Genomic DNA, 22,283 nt, shown 5'->3' on the forward strand with positions numbered 1-22,283 from the left:
CCTGTAGCCACACTGACTGCGCCCCCTGTACCCCAGGTACGTCTATGTGTGGCACTGCCCCGACGGGCCCGGCCTGGCGTGTCCCACGGTGATTGACACCACAGGGACTTATTTCCGCCGGGAAGGCATAGGAGGCAACTACTTGGGGGGCCTCAGCCCAACAGAGGTGAGTCCATCGAGCAGTGTCCTCTGTAAGCTGGGTGCACGTCCGCGGGTGGTGCCCACCCGCCCCTGCCTCCGTGCGCATAAAATGTATTCTGCACATGAATGGAAAAAATTAGAAGGGACATTGGTTTCAAGGCATCCGTCATCGGCGTATCCGCTCAGACAGGGGGAGCTGGGGAGGACTCTGGGGGAGCAATCGCCACATTAATGGGTGGGTCAGGGGAGTGATCGTGCCATAATTGTGGCGGGGAGAGCAGAGGAGCAGTAACCCTGGAGATCTATGGATATGGATTGGGCGGGAGTTAGTGACTGTGCCCCTCCTCCCCCTTCCCCCAACGGCAGACAGCTCATCCCAGCAGGAAATCTGGGTTCACTGAAACAGGAACCAGCCGAGGAAAGTGGTTTTAGTTGCTCGCCAGCGGGTTTGAGGAGCGTGGATGAACTGCCAGAGGCGTTCTGATGTGGCAGGGGAAGGCGGTGGTTGCAGTGGGCGACTGGGGGAGGGGAGGGCAACAGCTGTTAGCTGAGCTGCTCTGTTGCTACGCTGTCAGACACAGCCTTGGGTGCACGTACTCGGTCCATTTAGCATGGGGGAATTCTCCAAGGAAGTGATGGGGCTCCCCAGTCCTTACAGAACCCCAGACCGACGTGGCTGTAATGATTTACCCGGCTCCCCCACCCTGGAGCTTCATGTGCAGAGTGGAACCAGATTTGTCCCCCACCAGCATCCCCACACAGGAGCTGGGTTCTGCAAGCCCACAGCCAGCACTTGTGCTGTTACAGCCTCAAAGCCAGGCTCCCCCACGCTGCCAGGCAAAACACCCTGCCGACTGAGCTGTCCCCTGAACGCCTGCTCTCCAGCAGCCTCTCCCAGCTCAGGATGCTCACCGGTAGCTCCCTGCTTAAGTCTCTGCCTTTCTAAGCTGGCTGAGCTCAGGCACCATGGCCATAGATGGCTGTTTGTTTGCGGGAACAAACCCTCTCTCTCCGTCCTACCCCCCAGGAAGAAGAGCCAGACATCCAAGACCTGAAAGTCGATCACAGTTTCTTCCAGGAGAAGATCTGGCCCAAGCTGGCCCATCGGGTGCCGGTGTTTGAGTCCCTGAAGGTAACGGGGCCCATGCTTGTCCCCCTTGAGAAAGGAGGCTGAGGAAGTGAATCTCTCTCTCTCTCCTGGGGGGGGTCGGTCCCTGGCTTGGAGAACCCCAGGGAAAGAAGGTTTGCTGATGGGATCTGATGGGTAGCATGGCACTGCAGGAGCAGCCAAGCTGGCAGGACTGCAGCAGCTTGTAGCCCTATGGCCGAATCCGCACAGGTGGCTGGTGGGGACACAGGGCCCGGGGAGAGGAGTGAGGGGAGCAGCTTTTAAAGTGAGTGGAGCACTGGGGGAAGGAGCTGGGCTGACAGCTTGCGGGGGAAGCCTCTGTCCCCCGATTGGGAACAACATGGGGGGCAGTCAGTGACAGCGGGAGGGGCGTTGCCTGGCAGCTAGCTCAGTCCTGTGCCCTGAGTGTGTGTTCTTTGGGCAGGTGAGGAGCGCCTGGGCTGGCTACTACGATTATAACACGTTTGACCAGAACGCGGTCTTGGGCTCTCACCCACTGGTGGAGAACATGTTCTTCATCACGGGATTCAGCGGGCACGGGCTGCAGCACTCGCCGGCGGCAGGCAGGGCCATGGCCGAGTTAATTCTGGAAGGCAAGTTCAAGACCATCTGCATGGAGAAGTTCTCCTTCAACAGGTTCATCACTGGGGAGCCGGCCCTCGAGAGGAACATCATCTGAGTGCTTGGAACTAACCCAGCAGGTAGGTCTCACCTCCCTCCTCCCACATCTGACCCGCTCTGTCCAGGAGCATCTCAGAGCTCTGCAGCCTGACAACCCACTTGTTAGCACAGGAAACTGAGGTATGGCAGGTCGGTGGCTGAGCTGGGAATAGAGTCCAGGCCTCTGCTGTATTCACTAGGCAACACTGCCTCTAGGGGGCTGTTGGTTTTGGCTCCCCTTCTCCCAGCTGCTGACCCAGTCATGTTGTGAGCTGAATATGTGAGCCCTTGCTCTGTGACGGAGGTTGCAGCGCAGGGCTTGCTGCAGTCTGTACTCAGACGCTCGGTGCACCCTTTCTGCCTCGGTGGTGTCCTGGACCCCTCTCAAGATCTCTGGTGCTGGTGCAAGATGTAAGAGTGTAACCGTTTAAATGGGTAACCAGTGAGCACGAGCTTATCGGTTACCCCAGTGGTTACGCACGGCTCCTAGTCCGGCTCCCCTGGAGCCAATTGCTGCCTCTATCAGGGTGGCAAGTGGGAGCTGGTACGTGTGGGGAACCGACTTACAAGCCATCTCTACACACACCAGGTGCTGGCTGCTGCCCTGCGCTGCTGACGCTCTCTATGAGAGTCTGCAGTGTGTGGCAGCAGCCGGCTCCCCGGGGTGGAGCTGGCAGCTGGGAGCGCACTGGCTGCTGGCCCTGCTCCCAGGGAGCCAGCGTGTCACCGCTAATATTTGTAGTGGCTACTCGGTTACAATAATCAGCGTTTAACATCCCTAGTGGACGGTGCTTGCTCCTCACACAACGTCTGTGTATTTCGCAAACCAGAGACCTCCAATGAGTGCTGTGCCCAGCTACTGCTCACTTGGGCCAGATGTAGCCTGGGGACAAGAGGGGAAAGGCCCCATATCCCACTTCACTTTCGTTCCTGTAGGAGAAATAGGCTTTCCCTCCACCACTTTTCTGTGAGCCATCTGCCCGGTCCCTGGGTCCAGCCTCCCCAGGCTCCGAAAGCCACCAGCTGTCCTGAAGGCTCTGCTGATCCTGGGAACCGAAATTAACCGACTGGTTCCACAGCCTAGTGCCTGCCAACTCCTGCATGTAGGGTGAAGCCTCAACAGCAGGATGACTAAGAACATCCATGTTAAAGGCGGTTCATGTGCTCTCTTGCATCTTAGAGAGCTTAACTTAATCTGACCTTTGTTTCTTTGAGGCTTCGTTTTGCTGGACAGATTCCAATTGGCTAATGATTCTGCCGATCTCCATAGCCCTTGCAATGTCCATTAACTAGAGTTGTCTTCACTTCCTATCCCAAACAGTTGTATGCTAGTATAAAGCTGTAACATTCCCCCCAGAGGTGGCCGCAGTTCAACATTATGGCTACATCTACACTGGCATGAATTTCCGAAAATGCTTTTAACGGAAAAGTTTTCCGTTAAAAGCATTTTCGGAAAAGTGCGTCTAGATTGGCAGGATGCTTTTCCGCAAAAGCGCTTTTTGTGGAAAAGCGTCCGTGGCCAATCTAGACTCGGTTTTCTGCAAAAAAGCCCCGATGGCCTTTTTCGCGATCAGGGCTTTTTTGCGGAAAACAGTACTATGCTGTCTACACTGACCCTTTTGCACAAAAGTCTTTCGGAAAAAGACTTTTGCCCAAACGGGAGCAGCATAGTTTTTCCGGAAAAGCACTGATGATTTTACATGAGATCGTCAGTGCTTTTCCGGAAATTCAAGCGGCCAGTGTAGACAGCTGGCAAGTTTTTCCAGAAAAGCTGATGATTTTCCAGAAAAACTTGCCAGTCTAGACACAGCCCACTTGGGTGCAGAATTTTAACCCCTCACCCCCCAAATGGGGCTGCAGAATGCTTTGGCGCCTTAGGACTCACAGCACTGTAGGAACAGAAGTTCATTTGGAACTGCAGGCCCTGGAGGAGGTGCAAAGCAAACATTCTGAGAGCATGTGTCTTTACAGCCCGTGGGCAGTGCTCTCCGTAAGCTGAGCACCTGGGCAGCCACCCAGGAGGGATGCAGATGCCGCCCAGCTGATTAGCAGAGCACCCACGGCTAGAAGGAGCTGGCAGCATGTGTTTCTACTGGTGGTGCACATCTACACATGTCGTGGTGCGCGTAACATTTATTCTGCACACAGCTGGAAAAGATTAGAGGGAACACGTCCAGTGTCTTGTTCTTGTCTGCAGCGATTCTCCCCTGAACACCTCAGGGAGCAGGCCATACGCGGCCCAGAGCAGCGCCCAGACACAGTGTTAACTCCCTCAAATGTTCTGAGATCCAGATTGCAGGGTGGGCAAGAGAAGTAAAAACACATGGATCCCTGCAAGGAGCTGGAGCACTAATCAGTGATTCTTCCTCTCGCAGATGGAGCCCTGGCCAACGCTGGCGGCTAGTGCTGCTCCCTAGCCAGGAACTGACTGGACTGCTTGTTTTCAATGCAGCCTCGTGGGAGCCCCAGAGTGGATCAGAAACCCATCCAAAGAAAATCCCTCCTGCTGTTGCTAAACCCTCACTTTGCTGGGGTGCGGACTCCGTTTCAGAGGCACAGAACTGAGGTCTGGGGTCTGCACGGTGCAGGGAAGGAAGATCAAAGCTGTGCCAGAGGTGACAGATCACAGCTGGCCCAGATGGGGGAGGCACATGCTGCTGGTCTCCCCCAACTGCCACAGCACAGCCTGGATGTCTGACAGCTGAGCTGCCGCCATGCCCTGCCTAGTTTGAGATGTGCTTTTCCCAGGGCATGGCCATTGCTTGAGCCATTACCCTGGCATGGGCACCCCCAGGGCTGCTGAGCTATAGAACTCTACCACCGCGTTGAGCTCACCCTCGCTCTGCAGGGTGCTGGGTTAAGAGGGATGGGATGCGTGGGGGCCACAGCTGGTGGGGGGGGGGAGGGAGGGGAGAATAGCCCCCAGCTGCTGTCCTATCCCAAGCGTGCCGCAGTGCTCAAGGAGAGGAGTGCGAGCAGGCAGGGCTGGGCCCCCCCGGACCTCCGTGCAGCTCCAGTTGCACAGCAGAGATTTTGTATCATGTCCTCTCTCGTGATCTGGACTGAAATGAAGCGATTCTGCCCCACGGGCTGGGTGTGTGGCAAAGGGCAGCGCCCTCACCCTGTCCAGGGCTGCACTGCAGGCGTTGACAGTTGTACCTCGTTCAGCATCACAGGCAAAACTGATGCCGGCATCAGGCCCTGGCTGCCCCTGCCCGGTGCCACCAGCAAACGGCAGTGGGAGAAAGTAAGGAACCTTGACCAGAGCAGGACTGTGCGAGGGGCCTGGGCCTGCATTTGCACCGCCCTGGGCTGCTTACCAGACATCCAAGAGGGGAGTCAGCTGTTTTAAGGCTCTACAGTCTTCGAGGGACACTGGGATGCTGCGACCATGTGGCCCAGGATCAGTGTTGGGCCCTGAGCTGCCCTTTAACTTACACAAACCCTGTCCCAGAACTCCAGCTGGGTGATGCTCCATAGACTCCTAGGGCTGGAAGAGACGTCAGGAGTCATCAAGTCCAGCCCCCTTCCCAAAGCAGGACCAACCCCAACTCAATCAACCCAGCCAGGGCTTTGTCAAGCCAGGACTTAAAAACCTCTAGGGATGGAGACTCCACCCCCTCCCTAGGGAACCCATTCCAGCGCTTCACCATCCTCCTAGTGAAATAGTTTTTCCTAATATCCAACCTAGACCTCTCCCACTGTAACTTGAGCCCATTGCTCCTTGTTCTGCCATCTGTCACTACTGTGAACAGCCTCTCTCCATCCTCTTTGGAACCTCCCTTAAAATAGTGGACTAAACAAAGCCCAAATCCCTCAGCCCTTCCTCATAAGTTGTGCTCCAGCCCCCTAATCATACACCCCTCTCCTCCCCCCTCCCCCTCCCCCGTTTTCCATCTGCGGAAGCCTGTGAGAGGTGTAGCCATACCAGACACAGAGCGCCTTTGCAGATGCTTCTTAAACACTGTTGCTGTGCCTTACTAGCACAAGAAATACACAGATCTATGCACAAACAACCCTCCACTCAACATCCCTACCTTGATTTCCTCACCTTCTTCGGGTTGGGGCTGCCCAGGGTACGTCTTCTGCAGCATATGGTTTGTGTTGAGAACGACGGAGCTGTCTCGCCCCAGCCCGCTTTCTGTCCTCAGTTGGCCAGTTCCTCGCCCCTGCCCAGCTCAGTCAGTGAGTTGTGCTGGTTTAATGCATCCAGGGCTGGGGGCGGCTAGCCGGGCAGCTGCCTGGGGCGCCAACCTATGGGGGACACCTGATTGAAGTGGTATGGAGCACTGCGTGCCCAGGGGCAGAGCCGTGCGTACGCCGCGCACCCAGGCGTGCAGCTTCCCTTAACACTTCAATCAGGCACCCCCATAGGTTGGTGCCCAGGGGTGGGACCGTGCATGTGCCCGCTGCCCGGGGTACAAGTATGCCTCAGTCCGGCACTGAATGCATCCTGCTGCTGGTGCCTTTCTGTTCTCCCACAGACAAGCCAGGGGCAAGTGGCTGCCTCCAGCTCCGTTTGGCTGCTGCAGCAGCATCTTGTGCCCAACCTGAGCCCAGTCACTGAGGAGAGGTGTTCCCGCCTGGCTGGGGCCTGGTGGTGGCTACTCGAAGCTGGCGCTGTTCCGCGATGCACGTTTCCTATAGTGTCACATTGATCGCGCTCGGCCCTGTGATGTCAGCTGGCGCGAAGGGTTCAGGGGCTCACATCAGGGTTTACCCAAGTGGGAACAGATGGTGGGATTGTTTAATAAGTTTGCTTACTTGATTACCAGGCATCTTAATGCTTCACTAAAAGCCAGTGAGGGTGTATGTTACCATAGCACCAGCTGTAGCCCTTGGCATCTCCATACACACAATAATCCCTGCACCAAAGAGTTTCCAATCCTCCCCCCACCATAGACAAACCAACATCAGCCACTTAATGCATTAAGGGGATGGAACAGAGTTGATGGAAATAAACCACAAGAGATAACAGCTGATGCCATGAGTCAGCTGCCAGAAAGCTGCTCTGTCTAAAATGACCCAGGTGGTAGAGTGCCGCACAGACTGGGCAAGTAAATACATACATAGCCAGCTAAGATGGGGAGTGGGTACCAACAGCACAGACAGCCGGAGCCTCCCCCGCAGCCAGGGAAGTGAAACCTACAACAGGAATGAAAGCAGATGTAACTGGTTTTATTAAAGCTACTGTTGCCATAACAGCTTAAGGAAAGAGTGTCTAGACAGCTGGATCTAAGGCGGGGGCTGGAAACTTTTGTGGCACTGACCACAGAAACAATCAGGCAGGGGCCACGCACAAGTGAGAAGGGAAAAAAAAAAACTCACTGACCTGACCCCCGATTGAGAAAAACTCCCCACATTCTCCTCACACAACAGAGCCCTGGGGGCCCAGGCTAGTGGATTTTGGGGGCTCCAGCCCTGAGTTGGGCAGGGGGAGCTGAAGCACCAACACAGGCTCCCCAATACTGGGGTGAGTCTTGGGGGCTGCATCCAGCCCCCCAGGCCTTAGGTTCCCCACCGTGGTCTAAGGCATAAATTAGCCAAAAGTACAAAGTTTGGTCTAAAAAAATCTATATGATTCCTAATCTGTACTATCCTAAATTCAGGTTAGTAAATGTAACAATACAATTGAGATCTCCACATCCAGTAACCTTGCTCGGAAGAGGCTACACTAAGGGTGTGTCTAGACTACAGGGTGGCCTTTTTTCGAAAAAACTTCCCATGTCTAGACTGCTGTTGTGCTTTCAAAAGTAAATCGAAAGAATGCGGCATTTTTTTCAACTGCAGAAAGCCTCGTTTTACAAGGAAGAACGCCTTTTTTTGAAAGTGTTCTTTAGGAAAAAGGCGCTATGTAATGCAAACTGCTTTTTCGAAAGTACCAGCTGTAGTCTAGACGCTCTTTTTCGAAAGAGGCTTGCAGTCTAGACGTAAGTTGGTGGAAAGCAAATACAGCAGGAAGCATAGACGGTCCCTCCATAACTGAGAAGTCAGGACCGCGTGTCCCTCAGCTAGTACAATGTCAGAGAAGCGGCTGAGTTACTTTCTTGGCTTTGGGACATCGAGATCAGCTTTGCCCCCCACTTTAGCTACGACAAGACTCCCTGTCCTGCTTTCAGAGCCACAGGAGACCAGAGCCAAGGGACAGTGGATTCAGACCTGGGTTGGACAAGCCCAAGAATGGTGGCAAAGTTTCAGCATTTCATGCTCCGCACAAAGATGGGCAGAAGGCAACAGCCATGTCAACATTCCTCACCGAGGCCTCCCACTCTGCCGGCTGCCACAGAGGGCTGCAAAACTTAACGATCAGCTCACTGGTTCCCAGCAAGGCTTACTCGGGCAGACCACACGCAAGCAAGGCATTAATATGCCTTTAAAAAAACATCCGCTCCCTGAGCTGGCTGTGGTTTTGACTTCTGTGGAGCCCGCCTGGAAGGCAGTAGCCTGGGGTGTGTCCCAGGCCTGACAGGTCAGAGGCTGCACAGACTGTTTGCTAAGAGAGAAGTTTAAAACGTACCCATCAGCTAAACATTTGCCACAGCCCAGCTACAAAAAGCACAGGGCAGTAACCAAAGGGTGGCTCGTGCATACAAGGCGTTAGATCGGTAATGGGCAACCTCGGCTAGTGAGTGGCCCTTCTTCATCCGAGTGGGCCACCGATTGTCTTAACCAAACCAGTCTGGGCTAGGGTAGCTTTGCTAACTGTGCTTGCATACCTAGAATTTGCAGGGGGTGCCGTGCCGACTGAACCGTAGCAGCGCTGTGGAAGTGCCCGGCTCTCAAGCTCACGTGCAACCAACACACATCTCACTTCATGGGTGTGTCACTTTAGTAATACCCAATAAGAAAAAACGGGCTGAAAACCAGCAGAATCTGGTCCCCCGTGCGTTGGCAACGGTAAACCAAATGTCTCACGGGCCACACATCGAACCCCAACGGGCTGCGGGTTGGCTCCCATCGCAATCGATTGTAACGCAAGATCTGGGTTTAGGCCCCAGCTCAGCCTCCCTGAGTGATCTGAGCAAGTCGCTTAGGGCCAGAGTTTTAAAGGATCCAGCAGCTCCCCTTGGAAATCTGCCCAGTGCGCCATGTGCAAAATGGGGGTGGTGATACTCCCTCATTCCCCAGTTGCTGTAGGATAAATTCACTGTGACACACAGACCCACTGCACAGCAATGGCCTTTCCGAAAAGATTCAGCTTTTAGTGTGGCAGCAGCATAGAAAGCCCAAGCACCAAAGGACAGGTGGCCAAACCAGCTGAAGGGGCTAACACAAGGTACAGCATGGCAAAGTCTCCTGAGCGAATGCCAATGGACGTGCCAATCTTTCCCCCCCCCCCCCCCCCCGCTCTCCCTTGACCCCACGGCCAGGGCTGTCAGTCAAGGGATTAGGACAGAGTCCAGGGCGCACCAGGGATGCAAGTGGACTCGTGTGCTGCCTGGCTCCAGCATGGGGCTCTCCCCACGTCCATAGGCCGCACTGAGGAATTCAGCTTTTAGTCTTTGGTTTCTTTGTCAGTAGTTCAGCTACAGACGGAGCAGCTGGGAGCTTCCGTTTAGCACCTAATGGGAGAAATGAACAGCCAGGTTATTAGGCTACAGAGGGCAGGCCTGGCCTGTCTCCCTGCTCACACATTGCACTAGAGCCCCATGAGCTGGGGAGGCATGGATGGAGCCACCGAGCAGTTTGCCATGTCTCAGGTGGCAGGAAGAGCCACCCCTGCAATAACAGCACTTCGCTCCTGCAGAGCATTTCTCATCCCGAGGCCTGCAAAGTGCCTTGCAAAGAGTCCCATGTGGTTATCCCCATTTTATATGTGGGGAAACTGAGGCACAGGGAAGTCATGTGATTTCCCATGGTCACCCAGGAACTTAGTGGCTGAACTGGGGACAGAGACATCTGTTCTAAAGCTCCGGTTCTGTATTCTAGCCACTAGCCACGCTGCCTCCCCAAGGCTGGGCTGCCCGGGGTGGTCTCCTCCCATTATGCACAGCCAGCACCTTGCACGTCACATCCTGGCCAAGAGAGGCCAAGACAGAGCGGATCCAGGCCAGGAGGCTCGCTACCTTTCTTGCCGCTCCCTCCCTCCAGCTGGGCGGTGGTGCTGGCCGATCGCCGGGCGTAGGCCGCCTTCATCCGCTCCACGTTCCTCTTGCTCACCACCTCGTGCACCACGATGGGCTTGGGATAATCTCGGCCAATCACACAGCCCGCCTGCTCCTGCATGCTTCGCGGCGCCTTCCAGGGCTCGTAGATGTACGCGGCAGGGAACCGCTGGAGGAAGGGGAGGTACTTCCTGCAGCAGGGTCAGGCCCCAGAGGAACAGGCAGCCCCACGGGAAACAAGCCAAGGGGGAAATTCAGTGCTGAGTTACCGGTCATCCAGGCATCCAAAGGCAGGGCCAGTGGCCTTCACCAGCCTGGCCCAGCCCGGCCAGCCCATGCTGAGAGGGCTAGAGCACAGGACACATGACCAGTCCTCTGATGCTGCTAAGGGTGGGAGTGGCCACCCTGTCCTTCCCTCCTGGGAAAGAGAAGAGCTCCCACATGCCCGTCTTCCAAGACCACCCCACCTGGGGGTGACTGCCAGTCGCCATGGGGCTCAGAGAAGGAGAGCCCTCAAACCCATGGAGATCCGCTTTTTAGCTGTGGGCATCCATGGATACAGATGCAAATATCTGCAGCTCATTTTGTGGATATAGAGGTAGATACCCTGCAAATCTGTGGCTAGCCACACTCTGGCCTAGGGTTGCCAGGTGTCCAGTTTTCACCTGGACAGTCCGTTTTTTCTGGCCCCTGTCTGGTTAAAAAAAAAAAAAATCAGACATGTCTGGGTGTGGAGGAGCGAGGACTGCAGGGATTCTTAAAGGCGCAGAGCCTTTTTTTTTTTTTTTGCGCTCAATGGCTACGTCTAGACTGGCATGATTTTCCACAAATGCTTTTAACGGAAACGTTTTTCCGTTAAAAGCATTTGCGGAAAAGAGCGTCTAGATTGGCATGGACGCTTTTCCGCAAAAGCACGTTTTGCAGAAAAGCGTCCGTGCCAATCTAGACGTGGTTTTGCGCAAGAAAGCCCCAATCATCATTTTCGCCATCGCGGCTTTTTTGCGCAAAATAGTTTTTAGCTGTCTACACTGGCCCTCTTGCGCAAAAGCTTTTCCGGAAAAGGGCTTCTGCCCGAACGGGAGTGTGAAAGTATTTGCGCAAGAAGCACTGATTTTGTACATTACAAAGTCAGTGTTCTTGCGCAAAATCAAGCAGCCAGTGTAGACAGCTGGCAAGTTTTTCCGCAAAAGTAGTCGCTTTTGATATGGAGGTGGATAACCACCTCCATATCCACAGCCAACAAGTTTGGTCTCCCAGGGGTTTTGTTTTTTTGCCATGTTTGGGATTTTTGGTGAAATCACCTTGCAAGCCTACTCTAGCCACGGGCATCTGCCTCCACAGATATCAGTGTGGATATGCGCGGCTTTTTTTTGTGGAAGTAGATACAAGTTTTGTGTCTGCACAGGGCTCTACAGCTGAGGAGCCTGGAGCTAGGAGGAGTCACGGCCACCACCCGTCGCCTGGGTGGAGAGAGAGAGAAAAAAATCCCGATCCCCCTCACCCACTGCTTCCTCTGCAATACCAGGCTGGAGCCACACACTAACGGCAGCATGCGCAGGGCTGTCAGGAGCCTGCATGATCCAGGAAGAGGCTGGGCTCTGCTGGACTTTGTCCTGCACTTACTTGATATATTCTCCATCTTTGTCTGTCTTCTTGCCGAAGGCGACAGGCGAATAGACACGGAAGAACTGGTGGAAGAAGGCGCTTGCTGACAGCCACTGCCAGTTGCCGGCATTCAGGGACCAGTCGGCATCTAGTAACAACTCCTCAAAGACCTGGGGGGGAGCAGGGGTGAATGCTTTAGGAGATCACGCCTAACCCGCCCCCACTTCCAACACTGCTGCTGCTCTTTAGGCTGACCTCAGAGGGCTCCGGCTCTGTGGCACAGTGCAGGGGTGGAGGCTCATCATTCAGCAGCTGGTCTCTGAGGAGTCACCCCATTGCTCCTGCTATTAGCACTCCATCCACCTGCTTCCCAGCTGTGGCAGGGGAACTCCCCAGGGCTTCTATCTCAGTGCTCCGCAGGCCTGGGTTGCCTCTCCTTGGGGCTCCAGCCTCTGAGATGGGCAAGGAGACCCTACCCCCCACAGCTGGGATATTGCTGCTTACAATCAGGCTGCTCAGCCCACATGCAGGCCAGGCAGCTGGGGAAGACAGAACCAACATTCTCCCTCCTGCCCTGCGTGAGACCCAGGCAGGGCGGCTATTTAGCCCCCTGGCTTCCTCCCCTTTGGCAAAGCAGCTCAGGTCTGAGACCTCTCAAGAATGCTACATGCCTCATCTCACTTAGGCAGGCTCTCAAGGGCCCCAGCATTTCAGCAGCGCCGCTTGTGACATGCCTGACCTTTTGCCCTTCCTCCCAGGAGATCCACAGGTCCCCTCGCGTCAGGAAACAGGCCACAGCGTGCCGGGCCAGGTGATGGATCCAGCCTTCAGTGCGCAGCTGAGTCATGATGGCATCTATGAAGGGGTAGCCCGTCCGCCCCTGCCATGGGGAAGGCAAACAGGGCTTAAGTGTCATCTCCAGCAAGCTAACGTAGGGAGCTTTACGCCGGGTTGACGCCCGACGTCACCTGTCTGGCCACAAGGGGCAGGACCCGCAGAGCAACAGGCCCAGTTACTCCCACCAGCCAAGGGAGATCTGTGGTAGCTCAAGATGCGGCGGCTGTATTGTGACGCCGAAGGCCCAAGGTTCTAGCCCTGGCGGCCCATGCCTGTCTGACGTATCGAATGACCCCGTCTACTCTCTGCCGAGCGTCTGCTCCTCCTACCATCTTTACCCTGGCCCTGCATTGAGCGGCTCCCCTTTGAGACAAGCATGAGAGTGTGGGTCAGACTGGTCCCTGGTGGAACTCCATGTAGCGTTACACTGGGATGTACTTGGGCCCTGGGCATGTCACCGTCCTAGCCCGCTATGCAGCTGCAACTGCCAGCAAACGTAACGGAGGATGCGCTGCTGTAGTTCTCCCACAGCAGTGGTGCCGGAGGGTGTGACCTGCTAGCCAGGCCACGCGCTAGGTGTGTTCCCTCTAGTCAGCACAACTGCTGAGTGTCAGCACTTGGGTTCTCCAGCACTGGGTACGGCCCCACCAGGGCTGGGAGGCATGGGAAGGCCCAGAGCGAATGTCAGCCAGCCTGGTTCCCACAGGCCATGTCCTGACCTAATTCAGAGAACAAACTGACCAAGTAACACGGCGAGTTCTCCCAAGCTGGACCAGCACAGGCCTTCTCTCCGCTCCAACCCTCCCTCCCGCTGGCCTCTCTCAGCCCTTTGCAAGGATCACCTGACCCCTTCCTCGCTGGGTCTAACATCAAAGGGGCTGGCCCTGGCAGATGACTTTGCTACAAGGCTCCTGTCCCCGGGACAAAACAGTCAGTGATCTGTGCTGCCAAAAGCGGGTACCTCGCGCCAGGCTCTGAGGTGCTCCGGATTGTCATCCCAGTCCACCTGCAGACAGACGGGGTTGCCTTCCATCCTGCTGAAGTTGGGGATCCCAGCTCCTGCCGTGTAGAAGAACTCCCTCCACAGGAGCTGCCCGTGCAAAGAGACGGGCGGACTGGAGTGTTTCCTCTGTTAAAAGAGGGCAGGTGTCATGCTCGTCTCTGGCCCACGAGGAAGTAGAGTCCCGCAGAAGGGATCCAGTGCTGGTCCCCTTGCTGGGGTTACTGCACTTGCTTCTCCCAAATACCGAGTGGAGTGTAAGGAATCAAAGTGAGAGATTAACAGGACTGGGTAGAGTGGGGCACAATCCGGGGAAGTGCTGGAAAAGCTCCCAGGATGCACCCAGCTCTGCCAAGGTATCTCCCTGGCCCACAGCAGCCTCTGCTCTTCCAGGCCTCGGCTTTCTTGTCCCAAGGCCTCGATGGAGCCAAATTGTGAAGTGCCCTGGTCTTACTGACAAACAAAGGCTGTGACAAGTCACAAGACAGATTTCCCTTTGGGATTCTAGGGTTTAAACCTGAGATTCGGGTGTAGGTCTAACCCGCCGCATTATCCAGTTCGCCCACCGTCCTCCCGCAAAGAGGTTCTGCTGCCATGGACTGAGGCAGCATCTTGACTGGCCATGCCAGGAGGGCTGTCTGCCCACACAGAGCAACAGCTCTTACTCCAAATGCCCCATGGCCGCAGGTTCCAGCAGCCCTGGCAGGGCAGAACGCTATGAGCCCCCCCACGGTACCGTTAGGCTGAACCCGAGCACGGGAAAGACGCTGCCTCCTTACCCCCTGGTAGACGTCAGCCAGCCGCCACCAGAAGGTTCGCACCGACAAGCATCCAAACTTGAGGTGAGGACTCAGCACGGTGGTGCTGGGGCTCAGGGAGTTGGGTTCAGTCTGGGGCTTCTGGAAGTTACACACCCAGGCCTGCAAAAGGACAAGAGAAGCAGATGAGAGGGCAGAGCTCAGGGGCTCCCTCCCAAGGGACGGGGATGGCCTTGCTGTATGTCTTAGGAACCACTTCAAGCCAAGAGCGGCAGCACCCCCAGCATGCCTAGTCCAGCACCTACCCTCCTGGGACCATAATATAACAAGGGGGGGGGGGGGAATGTACAGTGTAACCAGTCAGACACGACATCCCCCCTCTTTTCCACTGGTGTCTAGCTGTCCTGACATGCTCCTCTGCTTTTCCTTTCTTCCCTGACCTTGGCTTTCTTAGTTATACTTTGTGAAGCTTTTCATCATGCCTTTGCTGTGTTATTTTTAGTACAATGCAATTTCTTGTACTCAAGGCCATGAGGCCCCACTCTGCTTTGAAACCACATTGCTTATGAATATGTATGGAACCTGTGGAATGTGTGTGAGGTATGAATGAGAAATACCCAACCAAAACGGCAGTTTAGGATCTGTGACTTTTTAAGGCAGACAAAGATGCTGCCAGCAGATAAACTGAGAGGTGGCCAGAAAATCTCTCTCTCTCTCTCCTGGACAAAATGTGACATCACAGCGGAAACCTGAGACCGGTCCAGAGACAGTAAAGCCTCCTGCAGATCCGAAGGGCTCTCCCAGAGGAACGTCATGGTCGAGTCTCCGGGAAGCTGACACCTGGCCAGCACTCCAACCACCAGCGAAATCAAAACTGATCTACAGCACACTTGCAGCCTGCCTCCACACGGCCAGCATGAGTGTGATGCGTATGTGTGAGTACCACTTCACTCTTAAGAATCTGTGCCAATAAACAACCCCAAGAGCAATACTGCTCCAGCCCACCCTTTGTCCAGATTTGTTCCTCAACAGGTCAGAGGAAGTGCAACACACAGCGCTGCTGCCATTGCAATGATCATTGCCCGCCCGCTTTGCTGTCACTTAGCACAGGGGTCAGGGATCGCCAGCGCAAGACCTGAACGAATTAGGCCTGAGGTCTGTAATGGAGCGGCTGGCAGTGCTGCATCTCCAAGACGCTCCCCGTGTGGGCTCAGCCCATTGCTGGGAATCAGTCCGAGGTGTTTCTCTTACGCTGCCTGCTTGGAAGCGCAAGAGCTCAGTGTTCGCCCTTCACTGCCCTAAGCCTCGGAGGGAGAGAAGATCAATACCAACTCCCATACCGTCCGGTTCATATGCAAGTCGAGCCTGCCAAGCGCCTCAGACTCTCCTCCTGGGTACAGGTGAGGACCTGCCTGCGTGGGGTCCTGACCCAGCTCCTCCAGCGTAGGGATCCCATACTCTGCATCGTGGTTGTCTCCGCAGGGAGTACGGCAATCTGTGGAAAGCGGCACAGTCAGTACCAACTTGCACCAGGACCCACAGGATGTTTTCTCACCTCTTCAGATACAAAGAATCTCAAAGGGCTTTGTAGAGCTAAACAGGACTGTAACAGGGCAGCTGCCCTGTACTGGCCCTTTAAGAGTCAAACCCCAGCCTGGAGCAGGGCCGGGGAGTTCAGCCCAGCTGGGCAGCGTTGGCCAATTAAGGCCCAGCTGGGAGCCATAAAAGGGAAGGGCTGCTTCAGAGAAGGCGGTGTGAGCCTGGCTGCCGGGGGAGCAGGATGCTCCCTGGAGCTAGGGCAGGGCTAGAGAGTCAAGGCTGGGCCAGGGGTGCTCAGACAAACGGACAGCCTGCTAGGCCTGAAGTAAGGCCTGCCGGAGAGACACCAATCCCCCGGAAGGGGGGGCTCAGAGCGAGTGACTTGGGCACTGCCGGAGGGCAGTGTGGCGAAGAGAATGACGTGACCGGAGGATTCCAGAGGGGGAACCCCACGTGAGCAGAGGCCCGTGCGGGCGGAATGGACTGATTCCGGGGACAGATGACGGACCCCCGCTACGGTGGTGAGTGACCCCCTCACAAGGACCAACACTGAAATGCAGCCACCTCTGGAATGGAACGTGGCCACCGGTTGACAGCCTCATAACACCACTATGCCAGACTCTAGGGGTACGTCTACACTACATGGCTCCGTCGATGGAGCCATGTAGATTTGTTTATTGGGCAAAGGGAAATGAAGCCGCGATTTAAATAATCGCCGCTTCATTTAAATTTACGTGGCTGCCACGCTGAGCCGACAAACAGCTGATCAGCTGTTTGTCGGCTCAGTGTGCTAGTCTGGACGCTCCCCTGCGGATATCAAAGCTTTTGTCGGCAGCCCCGGTAAACCTCACCCCACGAGGAACAACGGGGCTGCCGACAAAGGGCTTTGATGTCAGCAGGGGAGTGTCCAGACTAGCGCACTGAGCCGACAAACAGCTGATCAGCTGTTTGTCAGCTCAGTTCGGCAGCCATGTAAATTTAAATGAAGCAGCGATTATTTAAACCGCCGCTTCATTTCCCTTTGCCTACAACACTCATCTACATGGCTCTGTCGATGGAGCCATGTAGTCTAGACACAGCCTAGGAGACAGAGAGAGGAAGCCCTTGTCCTGTGGAAATCATAGGGAGATTTTAGGGAACATAGCAGGGGAAGCCTAGAATACCAATCCCAGCAGCTTGCAGTCCCATGGCAGAGAACCACCACGTTACCAAAGGCTCATCCCATACTCAGTATCCAAAGGGTATGGCCAATCTGTAACCCACCCCCTTAGTGCACCAGGCCCCCAGGGGCCATACAGTTCCACTGGGGCAGCCCCTCCAGGACTTAAGACTGGGCCTTCAGGTACCAACCAACCCTCCCACTACAGCTCCCTGCAGCAAATCTAGCTGAGCCAGACTCCCACGGAAGCCTGCATGGGCCCGTCAGGGCAGTGTTCTCAATGGGCATTTGCCGTGACACAAACAAGGGAACCATGTACGAGTCACCTGGTTCCCAAATGTGGAAGCCCTTACGTTGGCCCAGAGAGGTGAAGTTAAGACATAGGCCACACTGGTGTAAATACCAGCTATGCTGGGTTGGGCACCATCTCTTTCCCAGCCTCTGTCCCTTGTCCAACCCCAGCCTGGCACAAGCAGTCAATTTCTTCAGAAGAAACATGTCTCTAGGCAAAGGACCAGTCAGTGCCAGGAATGAGAGACTGCCCCCTCAGCGGGACAAATACAACTCTTTGGGTGCACGTTTATACACAGGCACAAACAAGATACACTTCACTCCTTGATGTATCAGGCTGCCACCTTCTGACGTACCTAGATCCACCCATTACCATGTACCTGGGGAGTGGGGGGAGTCAATCTCTATGTTTCATGCAGTCAGGTTAGACTCTATCCTGAACCTAGGTTGGTGTGTCTGTTATTTGTGGGGAGGAGGTTGGTACCAAGGTGTTTCTTAACAGGGTAGAATAATGATAGAAATGTAGCCGTGTTAGTCTGGTGTAGCTGAAACAAAATACAGGACTACGTAGCACTTTAAAGACTAACCATCTTGTTAGTCTTTAAAGTGCTACATAGTCCTGTATTTTCTTAACAGGGTGTTCGGCTACCACCCCCCTGGAATGTGTTTCCGGCCTATGCTCAGTACCTGTTAAGTAGGAGTGTTTTTATAATATCAGCCCTGTTCTTGCCAACTTCTGTGAGCAGGGCCTGCCTCTTGCTCACAGCTTAACTTTGCTTTATATTAACAAAGTCTTGACCATTCCTGTCTAGGCCTCAGGCCCCACACCAGGCCTGTGATACCTGGGCTTATATTTCAGGCCCTCATCTTACTATACTCCTATTGAGCGTTGATGGGACATCCCGTTATTACTCGGGACCCTCTTTCGATCTGAATCAGCTTCAACCAGTTCCTTAACAACCCCGTTTGTTCCACCCACAGGGTGAGGTGACACCCACCTGTATGGAAGGAAACTCAGGCACGTGTATGAATCATTATTAGCAAGCCCTTGGTTCTACTCACCCTTCAGGTTTTCCAGAGTGGGAGCTGGCACAGGCCGCTTCGGGGGTCCCAGTTCTGCCACCAGGGTCTGCAGGCGCACATAGGTCAGAGGCACCTTGTCATTGTTCTCAGCAATTATTCTGTGGATAGTCAAAAGCTAGAGGAATCATTAAGAAAGAGATATAGAATAAGATAAAAATAACCTATTTCCTCCTGGTATTCATGGTACGCCACATCTTTAATACAGTATGCAGATGTGGTCACCTCATTTTTAAAAAGACATGTTAGCATTGGAAAAAGTTCAGGAAAGAGCAACAAAAATGAGGAGAGGTATGGAACAGCTTTCAACTTGGAAAAGAGAGGACTAAGGGGGAGGGCACGATACAGGTCTATAGAATCATGACTGGTGTGGAGAAAGTAAATACGGAAAGTTATTTCCACTTTCTCATACCACAAGAATTAGGAGTTACCTAATGAGATTAGTAGGCAGCAGATTTAAAAAAAAAAGGAAGTATTTCTCTACACAAGACACAGTCAAACTGTGGAACTCCAGGCCTGAGGATGTTGTGAAGACTTTACCAACATTAAAAAAAAGCCAGATAAATTAATGGAGATATATTAATGGTGTCAAGGCTGATTCCCCACTCTGGCATGATGAATGCAGAAGTGGGGGCCCGCAAAAGTACCCCAAAACCTTATCTTTCCAGGCTTTGGTATAAAACTTCCCCCCCCCCCGAAAATCCTAAAAGCCTAGATTTTGGGGATAAAAATCCGCTGCCACTATCAAGTGCTTTTGAACCCACAAACGGAGCTGAACTCTTGAAATCAACCCCAGGGCAGCCCCAGCTCTTTTCCCCAAAGAGCTTGAAAAAGAAAAGAGAAAATACAAACTGCAGTCTGTGGCTGCTATCCCCTAGTATGAGGCATGCAGATCCCACAGACAGATTTTCCAGGACACAGAACTGACCCAATACCCAGTTAATAAAAAAGAAAGAACTTTTACCATCACAACAATACTCCTGTTACATGCATAGCTGGATTGGCTAGATGGCAAGAGCCACCAATTAATAAACTCATGGGGAATTTTCCCATGGGAACAAAACTGAGTTGCAAGAGAAAGGAAAACCCATTTCTAAATGCACAGACATCAGATTCCCATTCCCAAACCATAAAACAATAAAACCTAACAGATTTATCTAGACTTTGCCCTACTGACAGATGGTGAAGAGTCTTTTCTTGGAGAGAGACATGTTGTCTGTCCCCCTCAGTCTCTGGAGAGTCAACTGCCCAGAGACAAAGGAAGGAAAACCCCAAAATTCCTTTGTCTCAGTTTGAAATCCCTATCTGCATTTCTATTGGCTGACTGCTACCTGGTTAGGTACAGTTAACCCCTTAGTCCCCAGGCTGCTGGCCATCCCTCATGACCATGACAAATAGCTAGCCTAGCCTCTGTTTGTCAGGTCTGAGAATGGGTGACGGGTGGATCACTTGTTGATTACCTGTTCATTCCCTCTGGGGCACTTGGCACTGGCTTGATGGACTTTTGGTCCGACCCAGTACAGCTGTTCTTATGTTCAATGCACAGCAAGGAGCAAGCCACAGAGGGATCCCACCCCCATCCTGGGACTCACCTGTCAGTGTCATAGAGAGTGTTGGACACCTTCTGAATAACCTCAACGCCGTGTTCAGCCGCCAGCCTCACCACCTCGGCATCGCGCTGCCTGGAGTAGGGCTCCGTGTCTATCTCGAATGTCAGCCGCGTCACCTTCCACTCTTTAAAGAGGCCTGGGAATACCTCCATGGGGCGGCCACGCACCACAAACAGCCTGCGGAGATGCCACCAAAACCCAGTCACTGGAGGTGAAGTAAGGAGGCTGACACAGGAGCCCAGGCGTGGCAAGAGAGCACTGCATGGTGGGAATCGTAGTCTCCCTTTGGTCATGTCAGGCCACTTCCAAGCAGGGCATGTTGGGACTTGTCTCCAAGGGCTGCACCTCCATGTCAACAATTGGGGCAGCTACGTCCTGCTCAATTGTATGGACAGTCAGGTGGACCCCTCCGGCTCCTGGCTGAGGGTCGGTTGGGCTTACAGTGCCACTCTGGCTTCTGTCTGACAGCTCAGCAGGAATACAGGGAGAATGAGATCTCCAGATCATGGTAGCCTCCCCTTGGGGCTCCAGCCTCTGAGATGGGCAAGGAGACCCTACCCCCTCACAGCTGGGACATTGCTGCTTACAGTCAGGCTGCTCAGCCCACATGCAGGCCAGGCAGCTGGGGAAGACAGAACCAACATTCTCCCTCCTGCCCTGCGAGAGACCCAGGCCGGGAGGCTATTTAGCCACCTGGCTTCCTCCTCTTTGGCAAAGCGGCTCAGGTCTGAGACCTCTCAAGTATGCTGCATGCCTCATTTCACTTAGGACCTGGAGATGCAAAGGATTGTGAGGAACCCCCCCCTTCCCCCACACACAGAATCATCCTCATCGACCCCTCAGTAACAGCCTTTCTGCTGCTGCCTACTCCAGCCCTACGTCACCGCGCTTGCTTTCCTAGCCAAGTGCCTTTGGAAGGGGCTGCCACTCAAATCCCCAGTTAGTTAAGATCAAGCGCCTTCCTGACGTTTGGGACTGCTCCTGACCCGGCACTGGGAACCCATTTCTGCACTGCCCTGCACCACCATTGCACACCTGGGTGAAGCGCATGCTGCACACGACTAAGTCAACTATCAGAGAGGTAGCCGTGTTAGTCTGAAACTGCAAAAGTGACGAGGAGTCCTGTGGCACCTTATAGACTAACAGATTTATTGGAGCATGAGAAGTGGGTCTTTGCCCACAAAAGCTTATGTTCCAATAAATCTGTTCGTCTATAAAGTGCTACACAACTAAGTCAGACTAGTAACTATGCACCAGTGTCACAAGATGCAGAGCGACAGAGAACCAGGCCCCATGTGTTTGGGGGCAGAGAAGCAGCTACCCTGGTGCAGTTCATTAACGTGGCAGGTTGTTAAAGTGACAGGTGTGACCGGAGCATTGCGGCGGAGGAGGGAAAATACATTTGTTTGACTGAGGAATGCTGTTCTCCAGGCACAGAGGCTGCCAGCTCTATGCACTGTGAATCCACAACTCACTGGCATGGTTTTCTCAAGGACAGGGAGCTCCAAACAGCTGGGGCCAGAGGGACTTAAGGAAGCAGAATTCTAGCATCGACTGGGCCCACATTGCCAGCTCCTTATGTACACAGCTCCCAGCAAATGCAATGTGGGTCCCATATAGTGCGGGCTAGCAGACTCAAATCCGTTCTTTTTTCCAGGCACCAGAGATGACTCCAGCAATGTAAGAATGCTCTGGGCTGGCCATGCCTTGTACGGTATTAGCCCTCTCTACACTCATGCCAAGTACCTGCCTGGACAGGACTTGCCTTGAGTTCAGTTTCTTGAGGCTTTCGTCCAGATCTCTCAGTGACTCGACCAGAAACCTCCAGCGGTTGACGCTGACCCGCATGTTCTTTGGGAACCAGGGGTCGAGGATGAAGATGGGATAGAGCTGGCGGCTGTCCCTCACTGCCGCCAGAAGGGCAGGGTTGTCATGAAGGCGAAGCCCCTTACGGAACCAGTGGATTGAGCAGTGCTTCATGCTGCCGGCCTGTGCTGCTCCCTCGTTCATCTGCGGCAGGTCTCGGGGGCAAAAGGAAACAAATAAAACTAAGCACCTTGGGATCACCTCCCCGCAGAAGCCAAACAGCACCCAAACCGATCAGAGTTAGGGGCCTACATACCTGGGGCTCTAGGAACTCAATGGGAGTTAGGCCTTGGAGGATCTGGACTCAGGGCTCAGTCCCGCCACACAGATGGGCATAATCGGAGTCCAAGGGACTGTCATTGCCTAGTCTATGGCCAGAGGACTCCCCTGACTCAATTCCTGTTTGCACTGCAGCAGCCCTCTCCAGGAAAAGCGGCCCAGTCTTGCACCAAGGCTGCAGCAGTGATGGAGAATCCACCCTTCGCCGGACGCTTCACCCCGGA

The 22,283-nt window shown here is 54.2% G+C and overlaps 2 protein-coding genes across 6 annotated transcripts in view; one reads left to right on the plus strand and one right to left on the minus strand.

Moving 5' to 3' along the window:
- FOXRED1 (FAD dependent oxidoreductase domain containing 1) overlaps positions 1–7,565 on the plus strand; it is a 27,644-nt gene extending 20,079 nt beyond the window's left edge. For 3 of the 5 annotated variants that reach the window (XM_006111243.4, XM_075909286.1, XM_075909289.1), the window contains 4 exons: positions 37–166; positions 1,169–1,273; positions 1,695–1,971; positions 4,306–7,565. In XM_006111243.4, coding sequence (XP_006111305.2) covers positions 37–166; positions 1,169–1,273; positions 1,695–1,949 — 490 coding nt within the window. In that variant the 3' untranslated portion in view covers positions 1,950–1,971; positions 4,306–7,565. Of the gene's footprint in view, positions 1–36; positions 167–1,168; positions 1,274–1,694; positions 1,972–3,901; positions 4,221–4,305 lie in introns of those variants that run through there. The other 2 variants (XM_075909288.1, XM_075909287.1) reach the window with 2 other exon arrangements.
- Positions 7,088–21,924, minus strand: LOC102447702 (cryptochrome-2-like). The gene is made up of 10 exons (XM_075909285.1): positions 21,680–21,924; positions 19,897–20,091; positions 18,287–18,405; positions 15,576–15,730; positions 14,257–14,397; positions 13,439–13,606; positions 12,380–12,520; positions 11,659–11,810; positions 9,997–10,226; positions 7,088–9,492 (listed from the first exon to the last, which is right to left on the minus strand). The coding sequence occupies exons 1-10, from the start codon at positions 21,922–21,924 to the stop codon at positions 9,419–9,421; spliced, it is 1,620 nt and encodes a 539-aa protein (XP_075765400.1). The 3' UTR covers positions 7,088–9,418.
- Positions 21,925–22,283: the final 359 nt, after the last annotated feature.

This window comes from Pelodiscus sinensis, chromosome 26 (genome assembly GCF_049634645.1).
Source record: "Pelodiscus sinensis isolate JC-2024 chromosome 26, ASM4963464v1, whole genome shotgun sequence".
Taxonomy (NCBI): Eukaryota; Metazoa; Chordata; order Testudines; family Trionychidae; genus Pelodiscus; species Pelodiscus sinensis.

Coding starts and splice junctions, on each gene's coding strand:
- LOC102447702 (XM_075909285.1), bottom strand. CDS start 21,924: ATGAACGAGGGAGCAGCACAGGCCGGCAGCATGAAGCACTGCTCAATC. Junction 14,398..15,575: donor ACTTGCATATGAACCGGACG/GTATGGGAGTTG, acceptor GTCCTTTTGCAG/GCCTGGGTGTGTAACTTCCA. Junction 10,227..11,658: donor AAAGATGGAGAATATATCAA/GTAAGTGCAGGA, acceptor ACCCTGCTGCAG/GAAGTACCTCCCCTTCCTCC.